We start from the raw sequence: 24,218 nt of genomic DNA on the forward strand, positions 1-24,218 counted from the left end.
CTACCCCCAACTGTTTAACTTCCACAGAAGAAAGGCTAATAGTCAATGGAGGGAAAAGTAAGAAACAAAAGAAAAACAAAATACTGTACAAATGGACTCCTTCAGATAGGATCAATTAGACAAGATTTGATAATCTCTGGAAAATGTGGTCCCTAACAAAGCAATATGTTCTTATGGTGTATTAGATGTATTTAAGAAAATATGCTCCTTGCCAATCTGACACATACACACAAATTTGTGTGGTTCATAAACTCACTACCACCCTGATTTTTTTAGGAGTATAAGAAAACTAGGTCAGGAGAAGTTTATCATTACTTTAAAAGTACAAGAGATCCAGAATTACAAATAAATTATAAGAATATAATTGCTATAATTGTGCTTAAAATTGAAATTATAACAGTTTGGCCCATCAGTTTGTCAAGAGAAAGATAAATCTGATGTAAACGGGAAAGCAAAGGAATGCAGACTAGGTTCCTTAGGAAGCGAGTGGAAGCAATACAATTACTTCGTCCTTCTTTCTCTATTGCTCTGCATCCCTGAGGTTCATCAGTCTTCTTTGTCATATCCTATTTAAACTGCATAGAATATCTATCTGTTAAATGCTTCCAAGCAAAGAATGTTTTTTGTAGGCTTGCACCGTGGCTTGCAGGACAGAGCTTTGGCATGGTTGGAATGCTGCATAAAGAGCAATTTGTAAGTGAAAACCTTTTGAGGAGAAAATTATTCTAGTGACTTCAAGTTTTACAGAAGCAAATCATCAACAATCTATTTTTGCATAATTATGTTCTGTCTGAAAGCGATGCCAAGTGGATGATATTGATACACTCTAATGAAGAATACTTGACTACTGAAGAACTCGGGGCATAGGAATATCTGAATCTGCCTGTGTGCAGATAGACAGTTTCTTTCCTGTAGCATAGATTAAACTTTTGCATTAATGCAGTTAAATTATTGTCTAGGTATGTGCTTTCTCTTTGGGCATAGGTACATACGTATATGCTTGAGAGAATTTAAACAGAGTCAACATAAATGAGCATCTGTGTCAGACAAAGAGCAAATAAGCAGTGCTACAAATTAATGTTTTCACTCCTGCTTGGCTGATGGTTGAGACTTTTAAAACAAAAATATTGTTCTGACAAGCTAAATGACTGCAAAGGTCTCTTAGGCTCTAATGATATATGAGGGGCTTTTTTCCTCTTGGAAACAGCACGTACCAGTCTGCCTATGCAACAAAGTGCTGGAACATGCTGTCTACCTTCAATACCATATGGCTAAATATTTTATTAAAAGTTATGCTGCAGACAAAAATAGGCTATTCCAGACAAAGACTCGTAGACAGCATGATACAGTGAGATGATTTTCCATCTGTAGTCACTTAGAAAGTTATTTCAGAAGGCAAGCCAAAGCCATTTTAAGTTGAGCATGTGGTACAGCTAACACAGAAGGTTGTGTGATTTTTACATCTGACCCTAATGACTCCTTCGGGAGATTACAAAATCCAGGTTTTTACAGAGTCACAGAATGATATACATTTTAGGAGATCTCATTTCCAATTTACCTACCGTTTACCTTCCTTTTTTTTAGTTCATCCTGCATCACAGAACACTCCTGTTAAGATTACAAGAATACGGAATACATATAAGCAACATCAGAAATTTACTGCCTACCAATGTCCTGTTACAAATAATTAAACTTGTATTTTGATACATACTGTAAACACTAATGTTAAGCCATTATTTTTCAATTACTGAAGCTATAAAGGAAGGATTAGGTCATCTTTAGCCAAGCAAAAAGACACAAGTACAGAGGAAAAAAAATACTTTGTGGAAGAACATTTCTGTTCTGTTTCTGAACAAAATAACTGCTCAAGCACATGCTGAAACTAAGTGGCCTTTTATGTTGTTTGATAGCTCCAATTATGAGGATAAGGTCACATACTTAATCTTTTTTTTTTTTTTTCTAAAACCTCCTACCCCAAGACTTGGGTAACAAACATGCATGAGTGATGGTAACATGCAATCAACTATTTTTACTGATGTTACTTTAATGGCTACAGATATTGTTTTGACAGATATATGTGCCTACACACATATATATAAGTATTTATACATTTAAATATCTATATTTAAATGTGTTCTAGTATATTAACCTACTTAATAAACATGTATTTGTATGTATTTGTGTATATTTGTATGTTTCATCCTTTGGACAAATATAAAACATTTTGGAAAACGCAACAGGGTACTTCTATACCAAAATCCCTCCTGACAGGCATCTTTCATCTCCTAAACCAGAAAAATAAATCCTCTTAGAAAGAGGAACACAACATAGCAAACAGTATGCTGATGCCCAAGATGCACAATAGTACAATTTATCCCCTCACCTTACTAAGCTACTCTGCAGCCTGACACTATAGCATGTTAAACACTGTGATGAGTGCTCTAGCAGTCCAGAGCAGGTTAAAACCTATGCTCTTCCTTCCGTGTGTTCTTCAGCATAAGAGGAAAACAATAATTTTGTAAACTGAGTTGAATCTTGCAAACCTTAACTCTATAAATGCAGCTGACCTCTGATATGGGTGGGGTTGTAAGGAAGGGTATTAAAGACCATAAAAATGTAATAATAACATGAAGATCAGTAAAAAAATTACTCAAGTCCATGCCTAAGCATGACATTTTAAATGTACACAGACTATGCTGTTTGTGAGAAATAGAACAGGAAACATGACTGGGACTGCCATGTCATAGGTCTTTGGCACAGAGAAGTTTATCTTACAGGGATGCTCATAATGGCAAAAAAGGCATTTATGTTTTCCATTTGTGTTACAAACCCTCTGTAGGTTGCGCTGTATTAATACAGCATCACTCAGCTACCCACTGGTTTCTGCCAGAAAAGACTTCTCTCCCTGCCTAACAGACAGTGAATGTCAGCCATTTTTTCAGTGACCATTTTTTCTTGAACTGTCTTGCCTGAGAAGTTACTACCCTATAAAAAGGCAAAAAAATACAATGAACTCTAAATGAACTATAGAAAAACTCTCATATTTTGAAAGTTTGCAGTACTAAACTGATTACTAGTTTAGCAGCAATATTTTAAAAACTAAAACAAAAGAGTATTTGCTAACTGCTAAACCTATTATAAGATAAATATTCTACCTCTGTCTTAAAGTTTTTTTGTTCCATGGATATCTGTGTCAAAATCTGTCATACATTTTTCCGTCAAAGTTTTTTTTTCTCCATTTTTTTCCCAGACTAGTCATAGTAATCACCTTCCCAGTGGTTAAATGACATATTTACATAAGAGTCATTTAGCATAGCATTATTGCAAATATAACATGTGGCCACAGGGTAACATTTTTGCCTAATCATGAGAATTGGATTTCAGTCCTCATTCCCTGTCTTCCTGTGAATATATTCTATAAAATAAAACCACCACTAAATAATTAACCCTAAAAACAGTCTTGTGCAATGCACTGTGGTTTACTGTTCATTAAAATCCTCACCACTCAGAGTTTGTTGTGTTTTTTTCATCTTTATAGCAATCAACAGTGATTGTGTCCCTTCTTCTGGGTCTAAGATGAGCACTTAAGCTGTGACATTTCACTTTGACTAGAACACTGATCTAGTCTTCTCCAACAAATAACTTCATTAAACTTGGAATTTTTTTCTTTAAGTACCAAACCTTTTGAGCAGGTTTTTGGTGGTGCTGCAGTTTTCAAGGACAACTGAAAGTGTATAACAGATTTTGTAAAAATTGGTCAATGAAGCAGGGAAAGTGAGCTAGAAAACACGAGCAGCATGTACCAAGTTCACTGGGAGAACACAGGAGTACCCCTTTCCCTATTAGTATCCATCATCGTGACATACTGGCATTCCAAGTCTGGTCTGTGACTATGGCAGTCCTTTCCCTACTTGTATCTCAGCTGCAGATCTTCTATCCACAAAAATTATTTTCATCACTTTGTCTATGTCTATACCCCAGTGGACACCAACCCTCAGACATTCTGATAAAGCAGTTGCCTGCAAACAGCACTTGTGACCATGACTGGTAAGCTGTTATTTCTCTGGACACGCTCGGGCATGAAGAGTCCTGCATGCTCCCATGGCTTCTGCTCTGCATGGCAGGCAGTTCTGCTCTTGAGGATAGCATCAACAAGCATTCAAGATGTATTCAACATCTTCCCTCTCCATTACAAACCAAACCAGACCATCTGAGAATGCCACAGTATATTTAGCATTTCTGAGAACAAGTCCATTTATCCTAGCATGCAGATGTGGCTCTAGGAATCATAGAATCATAGAATGCTTTAGATCGGAAGGGACCTTTACAGGTCTTCTAGTCCAACCCCCCTGCAAGAGCAGGGACATCTTCAACTAGATCAGGTCACTCAGAGCCCAATCCAACCTGACGTTGAATGTTTCCAGGGATGAGGCCTCCACCACCTCTCTGGGCAACCTGTGCCAGTGCCTCACCACCCTCATTGTAAAAAATGTCTTTCTTAAATCCAGTCTAAATCTGCCCTCCCTTAGTTTAAAACCATTGCTCCTTGTCCTGTCACAACAGCCCTTGTTAAAAAGTCTGTCCCTGTCTTTCCTATAGGCCCCCTTTAAGTACTGGAAGGCTGCTATAATGTAATTCTACAGCCTGTTTCTGAAAAAATCTATGCCCATAAAGTAAATTAACAGTTGTTTCTGTCTAAATCCAAGCCTGTAAAACAATTCCTCTTCAGATTACACCATAAGACAATCTTCTCCTTGAAGATATTCCAAACTCAACAAGGCCATGAGCGACCCATTCTAGCTTTGAAGCTGACCCTGCTTGGAGAAGAGGTTTGAACCAGGCAAGCTCCAGAAAGTCCCTTCCAAACTAAATTATTGGGTGATTCTCTTCAGCATTACAAAAGTCACTCACCCAGCACTACTAACCCTGAAACCTAGTTATGATAATTTAAATGGCAAAATGGTTAATGTTTTTCTGTGAAGTTTCCAGGAAGGGTATCTAGCTAAGAAGCCTTTCTACAGTTACAACACTTACTGATACAAACCCAACTGCTGAAGAGTCCCCACTGCCTCAGCACTGTTTGTTTCCATGGTAAGGCAGGATATTAAACCTTACATTAGACAGTCCTAGCAGGATTAAAGAGAGGTTGCTATGTCTTGATCATCAACTCAACTTTAGCCTAGAAAAGAAGCAATTTATACCTAGTAAGCTGGGTAGAAGCTGTAGGAGGGGGAGTTGTTCATTTTCCTGTGGGACCACAGGGCTTGGTTGCCTCTGATTTCACGGCGATGTTACTCAGTAACCCAATGGCTCCCTACCAGTCCTACTTATCTACTTTAGAAAAAAAGCCTGGCAGCATACTAAGTACGTTAGGGCAGGGTAATCTTAACAGGACCTGCTATCAAATTTCAGTAACAGAAAAACAATAATGACATAACTTGCTCCTTTTCATATTTAAGCAGAACAATCGATTTCCTAGCCTACCCAAAGCACTGGCACAACCCTCAGTCACCACCAGCACGGCAGTGGCACCTGCGTACTCTGCCGGCGGGAAGCAGCCTGCCTACAGACCAGACAACGTCCCGTTCGTAGTACTGACCTCCAGCTCAGCAGCCTCAGGGTGTGCACCCACACGGAGGCGGATGTCTTGGAAACTTTTCTCAGAAGCCCTTTGTGGTAATTTCCCTCAGAAAAAGGAGAGAGAGGCTGGGAAGTATCACTGCTCGGTAGCCATAGTTACATGCGCAGTATAAATACTGAGAAACCAGAGATAAAGGGAATCGATCGCTCTGTCACTCACAGAAGTGCTCCCATCCAACGTCTATTTGCTGCTGTTCAAAGGAACGTTCATTCGCACATGAAGTCCCCCCTCCGCTGATACTAACCTCAATGTGAGGAGCCCTTTGATAAAATAATTCACGTGCCACACAGAGGAGTGAAATCAGGGCCTCAACAGGTGCTCTGCTGAGGTGTTGGGTTTTGTTTGGGTTTTTTTGAGACGTGGTGAGTAGTGGCATTACCCTTGGGGTTAAGTCAAGTCAGCATCGGGGTACGCTGCCCCCAATTCCCCTGTCACCCTGCCCCCACGGAGACGCTTACCCCGTGGAGACTTCGCCAGAGGCCCCGACAGGCCACAGCGCTCGCCCCTCCTGCCGCGCCGCATGCCCTCCCCTCCGGCAGCCCCTCAGCCCCGCCCGGCCGCGCAGGGCGAGGCGGCGCCCTCCACCGCCTCAGACAACACGGTCCCACGGCGGGCACGCGGTCGAGCCCACCAGCGGGCCGGCGGAAGGGGGGCGAAGCGGCTCCCACAGGGTCGGTAGTGGTACGCTCCGCCAGCGGAGCTGGGTTCCCGCCTTTAGGTGTGCGCGCGCCGGTTCTTCTCAGCTCGCTGTGAGGGAGCGGGACAGGGTGAGGTGGGGTTGTCTTGTCGCCCGTATCGGAAGCTCCTTCATCCTGCTCCGTCTTTCGGTTATGCCCACGCACTGCGGAGTAAAAGTCAGTACTTTGAGTGTCCTGTGCCCCTGAGACCGTGAGAAGGTCTTACTTCTACCCAGGGCACTTTGTGTAGACAAACTGTAGAGGCGGGAGAGGGAAAGAGAGTCGCTAGGACTCGGTGGACGTCGTCGGTGGGGTTTGCAGTGGTGCACGTGGTGCCTCTGTCTTCTTGCAGATGTCTGTGAAATCGGATGAGGGGGTGGGATTCGCCCCCACTTGCAGGTGCCGCTTTGGTGGTGATAATTTTGATCTGCAGACCATGTTTTAAATGTGCTCAGGGTCTTCAAAGACCGAGTAATTAAAGCAAGGTTATAGTCAATGCAAATGTCAGGTGCCTATCTTAAAGAAGGATGGAGTTCAGAAAAATGATGAAACTATTTGAAGTGGCTATTATTGAATAATTACTATATTCAATTGAGATGTGCAGTTAAAAATTAATATCTACTCATTTTATTTTGCTTATAAACACAGGTTTCACTGTTATATGAAGCAAAAATGAAACCTTAAATTCCAAAATCAGATCATCAGCTACAATACTTAAAAAAAGATACTGAGAAATCATGGACGGCAAAGGGTTAAGCAGAGATTAAACACAGGTGTCAGTTATATGACAGTCAAAAATACATTTTAAATCTTTAATTTTCCTCCTAGTGAAATAAATACCATAGTTCAAAACAGGGGTGGGAGGCTTAACAAAATGCCTTTGGAAGACATAACATATATAATAATAACAATAATAATAGACACAAAAATAAAAGTAATGGAGTTTTCCTGCTGGAAAAATACAACATTAATAATACAACATATTCTTTTTAATCTACTGTTTCAGTTCAGCAGGAGTTTTATTCCCAGTGGCACTGTTGCGTAATGCTGCCAAGTGCTGAGCACATCCTATCTTCTGAGAGAATAAATGATGCCATGGAATAAGGAAACACACAAACAAAACAGCACACAACATGGCAGCTCCCTGAACTCCCATCCTCAGTCAAAATTTAGAGGGTAAAACCCAGTTTTAAGAGCATGATGAAAAGAAACAGTGATTGACAAACAGATAAGATACTGCCCATGATAAGGACTGGAAAGATCAGGGCTTGGCATTCATAGTGTACGTTTAGATTATCAACTAATAGAATATTAAGATATGTAATTGTTTTACAAAATTGAGTGTCCTGAATAAATATTTTAAACTTACTTTTAACAAATTATCGCATTGTAATAACAGTTAGAAGTCATTAAGATTGCTAACTTAGTAAAAAATCACTAGTTTGACTTAGAAGCATTAGTTCTTTAACATTACATATATTCTTAAAAACTGTTGATTTAAAAAAAAAAAGTTAATTAGCTTTAGCTAATTAATTAGTTTTAGTCCCTCTGAGGAAACAGGAGATACAAGAGACAAATGAGTATTAAACACACAGAATGAGTATCTTTATCTTATTGCTTTGGTAAAGAAGTTACATACACGTAAAGACTTGTAAATATCGAATGACTGAGGAAATAATTCAGTTATGTCATTTTGGTTCCTGCTTAGCAGTTGTTCGTTTACATTTGTTCTGCCTAACTTTACTGTAAGTACTTCTACCTGGAAACCTATTCAGTTGCTGGGTAGTGCACACAATCTAACTTCTGGTTCATCTCTCTCATTGCAGTTTTTTGTTATTTGTAAAAAGACAGTTCATACATTACCACATAGAAGTGACGATCTTGTCTGGAATACATAGTTTATCTGGTATTGGAATTTTTGTTTCTTGGAGCCTGATGTTCAGAGATAGTTTCAATATTTTTAGAAGCATTCATATTGTGTCTTTCAGATCCATCTTGCAAATGTATGTTGAAGATTCTGTAAGTAGAATTTCTACTAAAAGTAAGAATTGGACTAAAAGTAATAATCTGGAATTATGTCGGTGCTTTTCAAAATACTTTTACTCACATGGTAAGGTTTATGTGCTGCAGTGTCTCATCACTGATATTAATGCAAATTGTTTGTAAGAAAACGTGTAAGTAACTGGAAGCCTGAGTAGTTAAGTATTAGAGCATCTACACAGGTAAAAGGTCTAGATCCTGCATTGATGTGTGCCTGGTAAAATCTCATTTACTTAAGTAACATTAAGTTAATTAAACTTAACAAAAATTCATCTGTTGCCTCTTAGATATTCACAGTGGAGGATGAGTAATTGTTTCAACTGATTGAATTTCCTACTCTTTAAAATGAGAATAGGAAGACCAATCTGTTTTAGCAGCATATATAAAGAGAAGTTGGTCATATGTTTTAAAAGAATCCTATGTGCAGACCACTAATATATTTAGGTAAAATTGCATCATTGTGTGTGTGGAAGTGGATTCAGGTTTATTTTTTAATTGCAACAAAAATTTCCAAATTTAATGATATCATCTAACAGTTTGATAGATTTGGCTTGGGCTTTCTGACATTCACTGTATGTCCTATAAATGTAAGATCTTAGGTTGGTTGAAGTTTAGTTTAACATGCAAAAATAGTTTTAATTAAAAAAAAAAAAAGGTGTTCTTTGTTCTGCTTACATTTGTGCATATGAAATCTTTTGACATAATGTGAATGAGAAATATATAAATTAATGGATCTGTTTTTTATATATACAGTGATCACTGGATTATATGGTCCAGAAATAAATGAATCGCAGCCATGAAGAAACTATGAAGAAAATCAGTGTGGTGGACCTTGATAAACTTTTAGATAACTTCTCAGAGATAGAAAAGATAAGGGAAGAAGGTAAAAAAATGTCGAAACTGCTATCTATAAATATTTTGTGACATTTTAATAAGCTTTTCAAGTGAAAATCTCTTCTAAGCGGTATCAGCTTATGCTTACTAATATGCCTTGTAATGCCAACTTTGTTTGGAAAGGGTTTGTATTGACTGTATCTCAGAGTAATATGAGTGACTTTTGTGGAGTCTGAGAAGCCTTTGTTTCTTTGCTAGAATTTTAATGGTGCTGAGGCCAATTTTGGCTTCTCAGGAAAAGCGTGGAAGTTTCCCTTTGTACCAGAAGCTGCTATTGGAGATAACCATATTACACAGCTTTGCTAGACTATCCTTTCAGAAATTGTTCCTGGTTCTAGAAAAATGTCATTGCTGTAGCAGGAGCATCTGTTCTTATATTCCATACACATTGAGCTCTCTTTATCTTATGTGTATGTCAGTTCTTACAAGATTGATCCACTGAGGAAAATCGGTACAGTATTTCTTGTTAGACCCACGTTGGCCAGCTCTCTGGTGATTTCTTGATCAGTAAATCCATACTAGAGATAGTACTAAAGGACCCCCTGAAATAAATTTAGCATTTCTCATGGAAAACACATACTATACTAATTCCTATTCATACCCATTACTCATGTTGGTGCTCAGCAAGGGCATTCACAACCTCATATACAAAGCAATAGAAAGAACTTTGCTGAGGATTGATCCAGACTGTGGACTACAGAATTGAGAAGAAACCAGTCTATAACTAGTGATGTAAGTCGGCCTTCTTAGTTCTGCAGGGTAAACTCGCAATAGCACAGGCTCTCAGGTCTAGCATCGTTCTTCTCTATAACGGAATTTCCAGACTGGCAAATAATACACGTTTGTGACTGCAGTGTTGTGAAACTGTAAATTTTATATTAATTTAAAACTCAAGATTTAAAACTTAAATCAAAAGATATTACTATGACTTTATTTTTTTTCCAATTTTCTAGAAAATATCAGAAATTAATGAAGCAAATAACCTACTGGTTCTTCAGCTGGAAAAATGTAACAGCTTGTTAACATTAAGCCAATCAAAGGAGGAATCAGTAAAAGAAGGTGAGTTATTTTTTAAAAAATGCTATGGATTTGCATATATTCAGGAAGTTCTGAGAAATATTTCCATTATTTTCAGTCATATAAAATACAAAAATAAAATAAAAAGGTTCTTAGATACTGTGTGAAAAACAGTAATGCTTAATCTTGGGTCATGTAATGGAATAATCTCATTTGCATAAACCAGATAAATTTAATCCACAAATATATTTTGAGAACTGCATTAAAGTAAATATTTTCCAGTTGATGTTAATATCCACCTACTTTAAGAGATTTTTGAGTGCATGCAGTACCTATGAAAGAAAAATTTTCCTTTTGTATTTTCTTTTTATTTTTTCCTCTTCATATTTTTTCTTTTGATTGTGTTATCTCCTTTTCCAAGGAAGCAATGTGTTGGCAGGGAAAGAGGGAGAGGATCAGATGAGCTTGGTACACCTGATGATGTTATTGTGCCCAGATGTTTACCTTTCACATCCATACAGGCCTCTCGAGCTTCTAGCGAACTGCCACAGTTTACAAAGCCAGCATTTTTAAGCAAACTATCAGCAGTTTTACTTAAAGTGGTAGCCTGTGATTTATGTTAATCGATAAGCATCTCAGATGCCCGTGTAGAACAATAGGGTCAACATTTGGGAAAAGTAAGGTCAGCACTGACACTATTGTGCCCCCAGCTGAGCTGTTCCATTGGTATCAATATGACAAATGTTACAGTTCACCTGGTCAACAGAAGTGTTTTGCCCAATGAGAAATGAGCCAGATGCATTCTTGAACGCATATTTTGCTGCTTTCTGAAATGACAAAGCTTGCCTGTAATTGGAGATGGCATGTCAGACTGGTGGGGCTGGTGCTCCAAGATAACATAAAGAATTATATTTCTTAGTTGCTTGCGTGATTTGGTGTGTTTAGGGACAGTCCGATAGCCCAGTTTGGGGTTTGGAATACATTTTCCCTGTACCATGCTGACTGTTATACTGAAGTTTTAGTATTCCTCTTTGAATTTTGCTCACTTAAATTAATTCTGTAAGGACCTTGGGTATTGGTGGAATCTCTGTCTTGCTCTATCTAGGCATCTGTTTAACTTCTAGAGGACTGAAGAGCTGTCCAAAGTGATTAGACTTTTTATCTGTGAGATTTAATCTCTGAAGATGTCGCATTAAACAATGTGACAGCCCATTTTGTGTTTATAATGTCACCATCAGGATTTTATCTCAGTGACATTTCCAACTTGGTTATAAAGTGTAAGGAATAGCATATAATCCTTCAAGGTTGAGTTCAATTAAGCTGATACCATGCCATAGGCTGCACTTGTGTTACTGTCACCTTTAATGTGATCCGAGTTTTGGTCGTATTTCTTTTGCTTTGTATAGCAGATGTCATTGTGGTGCTAAATCGTTATGAATGGTAATAATAGTTTATATTAATATTAAGAGGATTCAAACTGTTCAATGGAAGCTAAATAATAAAATGGCATTTACTATTTTACAGATGGGAATTCTAAGCCTCTAGATCATAATAGAAAAGTTGCCAGCTAAAGGAGGAATTAAAGAGAAAACTATTAAATTCAGATTTTTTTTAAATTTAGAAGTATATCTTTTCAGATGGGTATTTGAAAAGAGAAATAATATCTAGTACTTAGCATAGATTTGTGGTTTCTTATTCTTCTGTAGTTTGTAGAATTGCTGAAAGGTGCATCTTTTTGTAGAACTTTAGTCTCTGACAAGTCAACTTGCTAAAAGTTAGGAAACAGGGTAGGAATAAACTTAGTTTCCCGCTGGAGTGAGATTGACAGCTGGTTTCACTTAGATCTTCGCTGGGACTTAAATAATTTAGCATAATTGGAAATTAATTGGAAAAGCTATTGAGTAAGTGGGTGAAGTTTGCTAATGATGCTAATCTATGCAGTTATACCAAGAATCTCATGATACAGAATGACAAGGTAATAAAAAGGGGAGATGAAAACCAGTAGCAGTGCATATGAGGCATTTTATATAAACAGTGGTTGGCTCCAGTTGGCTGCTTCTCAGGAAGGAGATCTTGGTGTCCTTCTGGACAGTTCTCTGAAAATGTCAATGGTCAAAGAAGCAAACACAGTGATAGGCATGATTATGGAAGAAATAGAGAAACAAATATCATGTGCTGTAAAGTCTGTGATTTTCATGTAACGTTCTGGTCCCCATGTTTCAAAACAGACATACCAGAAGTAGAAAAGATAACAGAGAAGGTGGCAAGGATTGTTATCATCAGGGAGAAGCAAGGGACAGGGAATCGGGAACCAGTCATGTAAGAAGGCCCACAGAGGTAGGGGCTTCACCAGCCAAGACTCACTCCCTCCATACCCGTGCAGGGCTGTCCCAGTGAGGGCTGCCAGGGTCAGCCAGAAGTCCACATTACCAAACAAGTACATAATGATGGAGTAGGTCCAAGGTCAAGACAGGAGGTTGAGTCAAGATCAGGTCTAGAAACGGTAACAAGGGCCAGACATGGTCTAGTGATCACTAGCAGGTCCGTAGTGATGAGGCAGGTCTGAAATCAAGCCAGGAAGTCACTCCCTAGGTCATGACCAGGGTCTAGATCTACATGGTATGTGGCTGCAACACAGCTGCAGCATAGCTCAAGGTAGGCCAAGGGCAAAAGCCTCAGCTTAAAAGCAGCTCACAAGAGAAGGAGGGACAGCCATTTCTGAGTCTTCTTCCAGCTTTCTTCAAAAAGCTTTTTTCAAGGTTACCAGCTGTACTCTTTCTAAGCTGGCCTTGAGCCCAGTCAAACACCCAAGAGGTGGGTGGGGGAGAGTGCACTTGGGGCCCTCACAGGTTTAGTCACAATTTTGGAACATCTGAAGAAAGACTTAAGTTGACTGGAAACTTTTCAGCCTAAAGAGAAAGAATAGAGCTGATATGACTCATAGCTGTAAAATTATGAATGGCATAGAGAAAGTGACTAGGGAATGAATATTCACTGTTCAATGTAATAAGATAACTAGATGGAAATCAAACTTGATCAATTTAGAGCAAACAAAAGGAGGAACTTTTCCCTACATTATAAAATAAAGTTGTTAAATCAATTCCACAGAAGTTTATGGATAACAGAAGTATAGATTAGTCCAAAAAGATTAGAAAAATTAATGTAACAAAACTTAACGAATTTGTTACACACAAAGACAGTATCTGTCACTCAGGTCTCCCTTATTCTTGTGTTTTGGAAGCTGAGAGGATATATTAAGGGTAGTGTCTATCCAGCTTTTTTTCCTCTTTCCTGAAGTATCTTCTACTGGGTATTGTGAAGTGGGATAGTGAACTGGCTGGAACTTTGGTCTGACTCATTAGAGCCATTTGTTTCTCTATTAAGCACAAAAGACAATGCAGGACAGTAATTCAGAAAGAGATCAAGAGGCTTCATTATTGACAAAAATAGAGAGGAGAGGGTTTATACAAAATAGATTTTAAAAAGGGAAAGAAAAAGGTGGACAAAAAGAAGAAATTACTCATACCATGAAACCTATGGGATAAAAGCAGAGAAAGTAAAAGAGACAACACAGGAAATCAGAGCAGCCAGGATGACTGCAGCAAGGACTGTGGAAGCAGAATGGACTGAAAACAGATGAAAGTCAGAAGAGAGATTTGGGCTTTGTAAATAGTAGTGCCTCCCTTCGATGAGATAAGACTGAAATTATTTGAGGAGGTAGTTATGCTAATATAACTGGAGAGAACGACCTCTGGAGCTGTTTTGAAACACATGATGGAAAAAAAAATGTGGATGGCAGAAGTCCAAGTAAAAATACCAGAGCAATCAGCATGAAATATGAACTAAAGTTTTAGCAGCAGGGATAGTCAGCAAAAAACAAATCTCAATAATATTGAAGTCATAGTAGTTGTACAAATTAGTAAAGATATAAATAGGAGGCAGAATTATTGGAAGCCAAGGATTCTGGTCAAAAAGTAAGAGAGATTGCAGAGCTGTTAGTAGCAGTAATGAAAAAAGTGAAAAGCAGGAACTTGGAACAACATGGGACATCCAAGAGGTGCTTCTGAAAGCTACTTGATGATAAGGAAGTAAAAGGTGACTGAGAGATGCCAAAGGGATAGAATGTATTTAGAAATTAAGACAGTTAACATGGCTGTTCTATTAGGTTAATGTGCTTACCAATAAGGTAAACACTTCAAGTATCATGGCATGAAGTGTTTATAAGTTTGTATTTTTGAACTGCATTAATTAATGGTGATCAGAGAGCAGAGTTGCACAAACCATCTTGGGCAGAAAATTGCCATAATCTGCAGTGGATGCTGTCAGAGGAATCTTCAGGTAAACAGTTACTGTGTTACTGGAGATCAGCAGTGATTGTAATGTTAAAAATATTTCAAAAGGACGTTACGGTTGGTGTAGTGATTATAAATTATAGTGAGTATATAATGTTTCCAAAGCATTTTGCTTTTTCTTTTTGAAATGGATAGAAATGGTCTTTGCACTTTTATCAAATTCACCTGCAACATTGACCATTCAGAAGGGGTAATAGTATACTGTGTATTCAGAATCAGTACACTAAAAGTGTTGCGTCTAATAGTTTGATTCTTTGTAAAATCTTTTTGACAGTCAAAGTACTGTGGGATTAAAAAAACCACTCTTTATTATTGATGGGGATATAGAGGAATCCTGTGCAGAACTGGAGAAGATGCAAAGGACCAAATGTAGCATTGATACTTCCATTCTTACTCTTGCAACAGTTATTCCAACAGATTCTGGTTGTGAGAATGGCTTTCATACAGTGATATTGCCAACTGTGGCTTGGAAAAAATATTTCTCCTAGCCTTATGTACCAAGCTGCTTCCCAGAACCCAGCTCAGCCACATTTCCTGAAAGTATCATTTGAAGAGTTGGTCCAAAGGCAACTGAAATTGCTGGATTTGGACAGCTGCATCAATTTCTTGATGAACAGTGTCAACATTCAGTCTTAATGTATGTACATTCTGAAGTTTAAGAGCATTCTCAAGTTCATCCTATTACAAATTTAACACAAGAGCAGATTAATTTATAGGATATATAAACAACTCAGCCTTAGAATATAAGGCTTAGCAGTAATCCTCAAAGCAATTCACAGAACAGCTAAGGAAAAAAAATGAGATCGCATGCTGGTGAATGGTTCACATATTATTCCAAATAAACATGCCGCTTACAGCAGAGGAGCAGAGAGAAAGAGCACTATGGAAGGAAAGGCTGTTCTGTCTACCCTGAAGGGTTTGTGGCTGCTAGTGGTGGTGGGGTGGAGGAAGTGGAATTTTACCCTGGCTGAAGAACTCTTTCTTAGTATGAGAAACAGAAATGGGAATAGCATTTCACGCCTCAAGAAATCTCCAACAAGTATAAGTGAGAACCTGAGGGCTCCTTGATAGCCTTGATTGCCAGAAGTCTCTCTCTAGAACTGTTTAAGGTAAAAGAAGAGTGGGAGTTCTGAAGGAAATGCAAAGGAAGAAAGAAAACTTATAAAACTCAAGGGGGGGGATGGGAGTGAAACACTTTGACCAAAGGTAAGGTGGGAAAAGACGAGCAACTGAGCAAGTGTATACATTTTCTGAAAGATCATAAATGAGCTTTGTTTTGTCTTGATATGTTATTTTGCTAAACAAAGGTGAGATTTGGGACCACAGTTTTTGTTTAGTGTAAATCATTGCAGATCCACTTAAGACAGACACAAGTCTGGCATTCTTGTTTTCTGCTCCTAAACGTTTTCTATGGTGACTAAATGGACTCTTGTGGTGCAGGCTACAATTCTGAACTGAAATTTACTGTAGTTTTTAAAAAGAAAGCAATCACATTATTGTCTATAGGAACACTTAAGGTGGCCCTATTTAGCACCTTCAGGATTGCATATTTGTTCACTTAGTGTTTCAAAGGTGTTAAATGAAAAAGTGGTTGATGTAATCGCCCTATAAAAAAAGCCAATAGCTTCAATTATAAATGCAGGTGGAAGAAACTGCAATAAATTATAGATATTAAACATGGAAAAGAGCACTTAGGCTGTTCAGTCTTTCTGCATGTAGGGAGTATTCTTTACAGGGAAGGAACCACACAGAATTCATAACAGATGGTATGCCAGTGATCCACAAAGCTGCAACCATTTAGCAAAATTTTGCTTTTTCTTCCTTAGTGTAGGCAAGCAAAACTTGTGGGTTCCCAGTAATATTTTCCAGTCACAGCTATAATTACATAAAGAATTTGTCAAGATACATCCTTTAAAGATAAGAAAGATAAGCAGATATTCTTGCGACTGGACAAAAGAGTGGCTTACACTTAAATAGCTGTGATTCATTGTAAGACTAGCTGCTGTCCTATTGTTTACTCAAATGCATAGATGTATTTCCAATTTGTGCATGAATTACAAGCATCTGGGTTTATTTCCATGCATTTTCAAATGGGAGAAAATCTGTGGTAGAACTAGTTGGTACAAATGGGCATGCTAAGCTAGTGCTTCGGATTTTGAATAGGATTTTTCCACAAATGCTTTTGATCCAGTACAGGAACTGAGGGCAGGCAATGTTTCTGTGCTGTTCGTGCTCCCTCTACTGTTTTTTTGGAAGCATGGAACGGGAGAATACAGCTGGCTAACGTACTCAGCTGTATGAAAAGTGGACTTGATGGAAGAATAGAATAAAGGTCAAAAAGATTCAGTGGAAAACTGAATCTTGGAGCTGGGATCTTAATTCATCTTCCTGGCTTCGTTATTTCTAATGTAGTCTTTAATTATATCATCCACAATTTTCAACAGAGCTTTGGTCTTCTGAGATAAGTAACTTAGTGTACTTTATCTGTTGCAGAAATTAAAAGCACTTAAGAAATGCAGTGATACTCTGGAAATAGAAAAAGTTTTTAAGAGTAAGCAACCTCAGTTTTAGTGTCCCTTGCCTTCCCAGTCTTTGAATGTTTTGTAACTTTACTTACAAGGTTACAATGAACATAAGGGATAAAAATAGTATTTAATGAAAACCAAATGTTCTATTACAGGAAGTCCATATAGCATTCAAATATTAAAAATACAACTAAAAAATAAAATTATTAAGTATAAATATATAAACTGATAACAAGTTGCAAGTATGTACATACACATACATAATTATTTTGTTTAAAATGAGATAATAGGGATATAGTAAGATATTCTGAATCTCTCCAAATTTATGTTGAGCCACAAGATGAACGTTAATGTGCACTAAAAGGAGGGTGAGAAACTGCAATGAGTGGATAATGTTGGGCTTGTTAAAAAGAATCTTGGCAAAAATGCTGTCAGGAAAGTAAGCCTAAATTTCATTAACTACATTAAATTGTTGGAATGCTGATATGGAAAACTTCCATTATTGCCCAAAAAACAATAACATCCTTATTTGCTGGCTAGAAACAAAAATGTAATAGTTTTATGAAATTGTTCATATTGCTTGTTAAAATGGTTTTTAGTCTGTCATCAAACTAAAAGCTAAAATTAAGCAGTAATCATGTAATAATAATCTCAATTATTTGTATAGTCAGTAAGACTTAGACTAATATTTAATAAAGATTATTATAAAATATTTGAGAAAAGTTTATAAAAATATAAAATTAAAATGGTGAAGAAATTATTCAAAAATACTGGATTTTTCACTTCTTTTAGAATGTGCTACTCTACAGAATGTGATAAAGGGTCTAACACAAACCATTGAAAACCAATGTAACGTGAAAGGTAAAAGCAAAAATGTTCTTATATATACTGTACTGTAATTTAGAATAAGCAGGCATTTAAATTTTTTTTTTATATTTACTGTTTTTTTCAGAGAGAGGAACTCACTGGCAGCCAAACAGAAAGGAAAAAACATATCTAAAATCAATCCTGTGCAGATTTTGGTGGTCTATATGCTTAATAAACGTCTATTGCTATTATCCTACTTAGAATCCACATGTAAAAGAAGTTCTGTCTCAGTGAGGATTTTTAATCAATAGCTTGTCTTTAAATTTATTTCAGCATAGCACAGGCAATTTTACAAAAAGTGAGAAAGTATTAGTCAGCTGTTGGACTGTAGTCTATTAAGGTGTTTATGCATAGTTTTTACCACTTCGTTAAACCAGAGAGTCTTAATCCTCAGTGTAATGTTACTAAAATTTAGCTGTTATCCATAAATACTTGACAGTTACTCATTGCAATTTTAAAATAAAATATATAAATATTTGCTATAACTTTATACCACAGTTTAGCTGTGCACCATGTCATTAATTTTATACCCATTGCGTGTTTAAGGCATATTAGCATAAATATTAATAAACCTCTAAAAATTGGAAGTATATGGCTGCTTTTAATACTCAAAGTGACTTTTAATAATCAAAAAAAGCTTTGTCTGCTTTTTCTAAATTCTGTTTCTGAGATACTACTTTCTAGTTTTTGGGAAACAAATACTTAAAAGGTTGCATCTTCCTATTCAAAACTGTTGTAGCCATGATAATAATCTTTTATTTTCTGAGCCAAAGAACTTTGCATCTAGATTTTCTTGAATGCATCAGTTATTAGAAGGCTAACGCCAGTTCAAAGTATACCAGGCAAATATTACGATTAAACTATGAGTTGTCTTGTTAAAAAAACAGAGACTGAGATTACGTAGTTCTGTAAACAATGATTATCATGTCTACAAAAAAGTTTCTTAAAGTTCAGACAAGACAAAAAATGAACATAATTCCTTATTCTGCTTTCATGCTAATAATACTGTCAAAATGTGCTTTTTAGTGTATCATATAGTTTTCTATTTATGTAGATGAAAATGATAGACTGAAGGGTACCATTCACATCCTGGAAGAGAAATTAAAGGCTTCTGAACAGGTACGTCACAAATTATTATTCTTTAGGTAGAGGAATAATATTTTATCTCTATTGTAGTAGTTCATATATCTTTATATTCTTGGGTTTGCTACTGATACCATTATTGTTGCATTTTTCCTAATGTTTATCATGTGTAAAAAGAGAAGAGTTACTCTCATGACATCAATATGAGAATGTGTTAGAGGGAGTAAGAGGTCAAAACTACTAAGTGCTGAGAACTCTGGCTCAATCTAAAATGCATTTGGTTTTTTTAGCTGTATTTAACTTTAAATTCAACTTTACATTCTAAAATCTAATCCCTTGCATTAAAATACATTTTTCTGTGGAAATAAGGTTTTGATATTCACGATGCCTGCTGTACTCCCAGAGAATCAAGAACTGTCTGAATTTTTTCTGTAGTTGCTTTGGGAGTAAATGCTACAAAGATAATAGGTCTCTGTGTCTCATAACAAATTCCATTTACCATCTCTCTACTTTTTACCTACACCACTCAGTTTTGGAAAGGAGGTAACACCAGCAGGGCTAGTCACAAAATGTGTTGGCTCTCTGTGCTAAGATTGCACATCCGTTACCTGTATAGGACTAGGAATCTTACTGCTGATTTTCTTTGCCTGTGTTTGTACTAACTATGAGTTCATATTAAATTTTTATACCAATAGAGCTGTTATCTTGACAGTTTGTGAATAAAATAAGTCATGCTTTCTGAAAGACATGAGGAAACTATGGTTCTATACATTATATATATGTATGGGCATGGTGGAACTTCCTAGTGTTGTTCTGAAGGCACTTACTTGACTATGTCCATACGTACTATTACCACCCATCAGTAACTGCTTTTGTGAGTGCCTCTGAGCATTGCTCTGGTGAGCGGCCACCTACCTTGTCAGAAGGCTCTGACAAGAGCTTTGGAGTAAGCACCTCTACCTTGGCAGCTACAGCCAATTCCTTGATAATGCTGGATCACTTACGGGAGCAAACCTATAATAGGCGTGCTCAATCTGTTTACTTGAGTATTACTGCCACCAGCATCGCTACTGCTAATACCACTGATGTTTTTGCTGGTGCCAGTATGAAGTTGTGGAAAACTTTGTATAAGCAATGTTAACAAAATTTATACTTTAAATATGATTTTTGTTGTACAATCTTACGGTCAAAAATCCACAAAAGTAAAACTGTAGTCACTTAACTAACTGCAGCACTGTATCAGATCCTGGATTGGGGAAAGGAATATTACCTCTCCATTTGCCTGTTCTTCTAATAAGTACAATTTGTAATATTATATTAACTGATAGCTCTAATACAATGAAATCTGCTACATTTTTCATCTGTGGACTTCAGCCCCATTGTGTAAGAAGCAATTGGGCATTTTGAATTTACTAGATCGAGGATAAAACAAGTACTGAATTATAGACTACTGTACATTTTGAGATGAATGTTGTGCTTTGCAGAAGGCTAAGAGCACAGACACCTCAAGATTTTTATGAAGCTTTTTACATTTGCAGGAATATAAAGATCAGATTGATAATCTTATGATAGCAATCAAAAACAAAGAGGAAGACCACAAATTAGAAGTAACACAGCTGAATTGCGATATGAGAAAAAAATGTAAGTTCTCTGAAGACTGAATGCTGTAGCATTGGGTATAACATGTTGTAACCTGTAGGAGCTATACTTCACCTAGGATAAGTACAAGTTTCACTTCTTAGTGAAATCATATGAAAGCTAGAAGTGGACAGTGTTTAACTGAATTTTGTCTTTGCTCAAGAGTGTAGACAGTGGCAATGAGGCAATAGTATAGCAACACAGGATGAGCAGAAATTCCCAGACAGGTACAATAGACACTGGGAACTTGGACCTAAAAATCTGAAAGAATGAAATTTTGGGTTAAGCATTGACTGGAAAATTGCTTTGAACTATAAGCTAGACTGCTGTTAGAGCATTCCAGCTATGCTCAGGAGAGTAGGATATTATTTTCACAAATAAATAATACTGCAGAGAAAAAACTGATTTCAATATTAATTTTTTTCATTAGTGACATAACCTTGAAGAGTAGGATTTTTTGGTCATCCACTTAGCTGAAAAAAGCCAGACAAACTCTTTGTAAAATATGATGCTTCTTTAAAGAGACTCCATCTTACTGGGATGGGACAGGGTGGTTTTCACATAGTTTTAAAGTATGTTTTTTGCTCGAATGAAATTGTTTTCCCATGAAATCACAGAATCGTATAGGTTGGAAAAGACCTTTAAGATCATCGAGTCCAACCGTAAACCTAACACTACCAAGACCACCACTACATCATGTCCATAAGCACCACATCCATCCAAACGTCTTTTAAATACTTCCAGGGATGATGACTCAACCACTTCCCTGGGCAGCCTGGTCCAATGCTTGATAACCCTTTCAGTAAAGTAAAATTTCCTAATATCCAATCTGAACCTCCCGTGGCGCAACTTGAGGCCATTTCCTCTTGTCCTATCACTTGTTACCTGGAAGAAGAGACCGAACCCCACCTTGCTACAACCTCCTTTCAGGTAGTTGTAGAGAGCCATAAGGTCTCCCCTCAGCCTCCTTTTCTCCAGGCTAAACAACCCCAGCTCCCTCAGCTGCTCCTCATCAGACTTGTGCTCCAGACCCTTCACCAGCTTCGTTGCCCTTCTCTGGACACGCTCCAGCACCTCAATGCCTCTTGTAGTGAGGGGCCCAAAACTGAACACAGTATTCGAGGTGCAGCCTCACCAGTGCCGAGTACAGGGGCGCAATCACTTCCCTCGTCCTGCTGGCCATGCTATTTTTGATACAAGCCAGGATGCCATTGGCTTTTTTGGCCACCTGGGCACACTGCTGGCTCATATTCAGGCAGCTGTCAACCAACACTCCCAGGTCTCCACTGGGCAGCTTTCCAGCCACTCTTCCCCAAGCCTGTAGCGTTGCATGGGGTTGTTGTGACCCAAGTGCAGGACCTGGCACTTGGCCTTGTTGAACTTCATACAACTGACCTCGGCCCATCGATCCAGCCTGTCCAGGTCCCTCTGCAGAGCCTTCCTACCCTCAAGCAGATCAACACTCCCGCACAACTTGGTGTCGTCTGCAGACTTACTGAGGGTGAAATACTGACCTGCTGTTCAAAAAAGTTTTCGTATTTGGGAAATGATGTTGTTTTTCCATCTAAATGTCTTCTTTAATCATCATATTTGGTGTTACTGTGTTACTAGTTGAAATAAAAGAAGTGGAGTATAGAGAACAGAGAGAGAAAAAAGAACTGGAAATATTAGAGCTAACTAGACAGCTGAAAATTCAAAATGAAGAGAAGCAGAATGAAATAATTAAACTGCAGATAGAGGTATGCATTACAAAGCTGAGTTAAAAATCAGTTGGGCATGGGGTAAACTTAGAAGAGACTGCGTAGTGGAAAACATTAATTAGTACTTAACAAAGTAATATGATGGAATATAGGAACCTTAAAAAATTGTCTTTACAAAGATCAGTGGCATGTGCTCTCTTCCATAATGGTATCTGAGTCGCTTCTGCTCAGGAATCGAGTTCTACCCACTGTATAGGGAGACTGAAGTTTGCTGTGTTCTTGGTTTAAATTAAATTATTTTGAAAATTTTGGTAGGTTTTGAGCTATAAAAAAATTAAACAATGTTTTCTGCTTATTTTTAATTTCTGAATGCTGGGAAGATATATTTTTTTTACAAACTTCCAAGAGCTTAAAGTCTTCTGATCCTGTGGAGATTCGAGTCACAGAATTCAACATGTATTTCATGGCTCAGGTTTTAAGCCACTCTCATTACCAAAAAAATTAAGGAAATACTTCAAACATTTCATATATTAAAAAGAAATAAGGCGTGGAATTGTTCAGGCTGAGTTATCCTTGGAACATCAGGGAAGGGTGATGGTTTCCCTGATGGCTTTTAGCATCCTCTGCATTTTCTCCTCCTGCAGACATGAGGCTATGGGTCAAAAATTTTTTAGTAGTCTTCTTGTTCGTCTAAATGTATTTGGATTATAATATTTGTACTATTTACTTTTTTCAATATTTTGAAACATTTTTTTAAGAAACATAATTTGTAATTGCATTCTTTTTTAAATAAGTAGGTTCACTGTCCTAGGATTAAATAGTACATAAGCTTGCTATTACCACTTTCAGGTACAAAATCCATTAAAAAAAGAAAGTGAAAATTATACTTGTGTTATTTAACATACTTTTTTTCCTGTTGGGTTCTTAATATTCTGTCTTTTCCTGATTCTTTCAGTTCAATGCTAAATTAGCAAGGATTCAGAATAAAACAGCAAAATCATTTTCAGATGCTTCTGTCTTGCCACAAAGTATCTATCGAAGGGTACGTGCTTTAATAGCTTGTAGTCTGCAGATACTAAATACTGTTACAGCCTGTTTCAAACAGCCCTTCCACAGGGTTTTACTGTGTTTGTTCTGCAACAAAACTTTGGGGGTGGCGGAGTGTGGGGGGGTGGAGTTTCATGACTTATGGGTCCATCTTTCTTACTCTCCCACACATCCCTCCCACCTCTAGACAACTAATTTCATGTCCCTCTGCACTGATGTTGATACAGCTGGGGCTCAGCAACAAAAGCCCACATGTGAAGTGGTTTTAGTACAGAATTGTTCACCTGGGACCTTAAGATAGAACTGACATAAATGACTGTGATATAAATTATATATGTGCATTATTGTTTTTGTAGGCTTGGGACTTTGGGATGTCACAAAAATAGGATTCTGGGGAAGTCATCTTTGTAATTTTGTAATACAATATACTGAGAAAAATATTCTTATTAGAATATTTCTCATTAGTAATAGCATATTGTATTGTCACATAATTCTATGTGATGTTTAACAACGAAGCCTTTGCTTGCATTTTTACAGAAGCTACAGCATCTCCAGGAGGAGAAAAACAAGGAAATTGAAATTCTCCGAAACACCATAAGAGACTTAGAGCAACGTCTTAATAAAGGCCAAGACCAGCACTTCAAACGGCGGCGATTTTGAGTAAATGACATGAAGTATTTCCGTAGTACATACAATGAGAAATAGAAACAGTGTATTTCAAACTGTGCACCTGAAAG

At 37.4% G+C, this 24,218-nt stretch overlaps 1 protein-coding gene across 1 annotated transcript; it reads left to right on the forward strand.

Annotated features, from left to right (window-relative positions):
* The first annotated feature begins 9,141 nt into the window (after positions 1-9,141).
* Positions 9,142-24,141, forward strand: CCDC152 (coiled-coil domain containing 152). Its single transcript, XM_072860272.1, has 8 exons — positions 9,142-9,241; positions 10,216-10,311; positions 17,939-18,007; positions 19,068-19,132; positions 20,635-20,737; positions 22,346-22,473; positions 23,390-23,476; positions 24,019-24,141. Exons 1-8 carry the CDS (start codon positions 9,142-9,144, stop codon positions 24,139-24,141), a joined length of 771 nt encoding a protein of 256 aa, XP_072716373.1.
* Positions 24,142-24,218: the final 77 nt, after the last annotated feature.

Source organism: Ciconia boyciana, chromosome 4 (genome assembly GCF_034638445.1).
Source record: "Ciconia boyciana chromosome 4, ASM3463844v1, whole genome shotgun sequence".
NCBI classification, from domain to species: domain Eukaryota; kingdom Metazoa; phylum Chordata; class Aves; order Ciconiiformes; family Ciconiidae; genus Ciconia; species Ciconia boyciana.

Excerpts from the sequence above, each read along its gene's own strand:
- CCDC152 (XM_072860272.1), top strand. The coding sequence starts at position 9,142 with ATGAATCGCAGCCATGAAGAAACTATGAAGAAAATCAGTGTGGTGGAC. Across the intron at positions 9,242-10,215 it reads AGAAAAGATAAGGGAAGAAG|AAATTAATGAAGCAAATAAC; the intron begins GTAAAAAAATGT and ends AGAAAATATCAG. Across the intron at positions 19,133-20,634 it reads AATTAAAGGCTTCTGAACAG|GAATATAAAGATCAGATTGA; the intron begins GTACGTCACAAA and ends TTACATTTGCAG.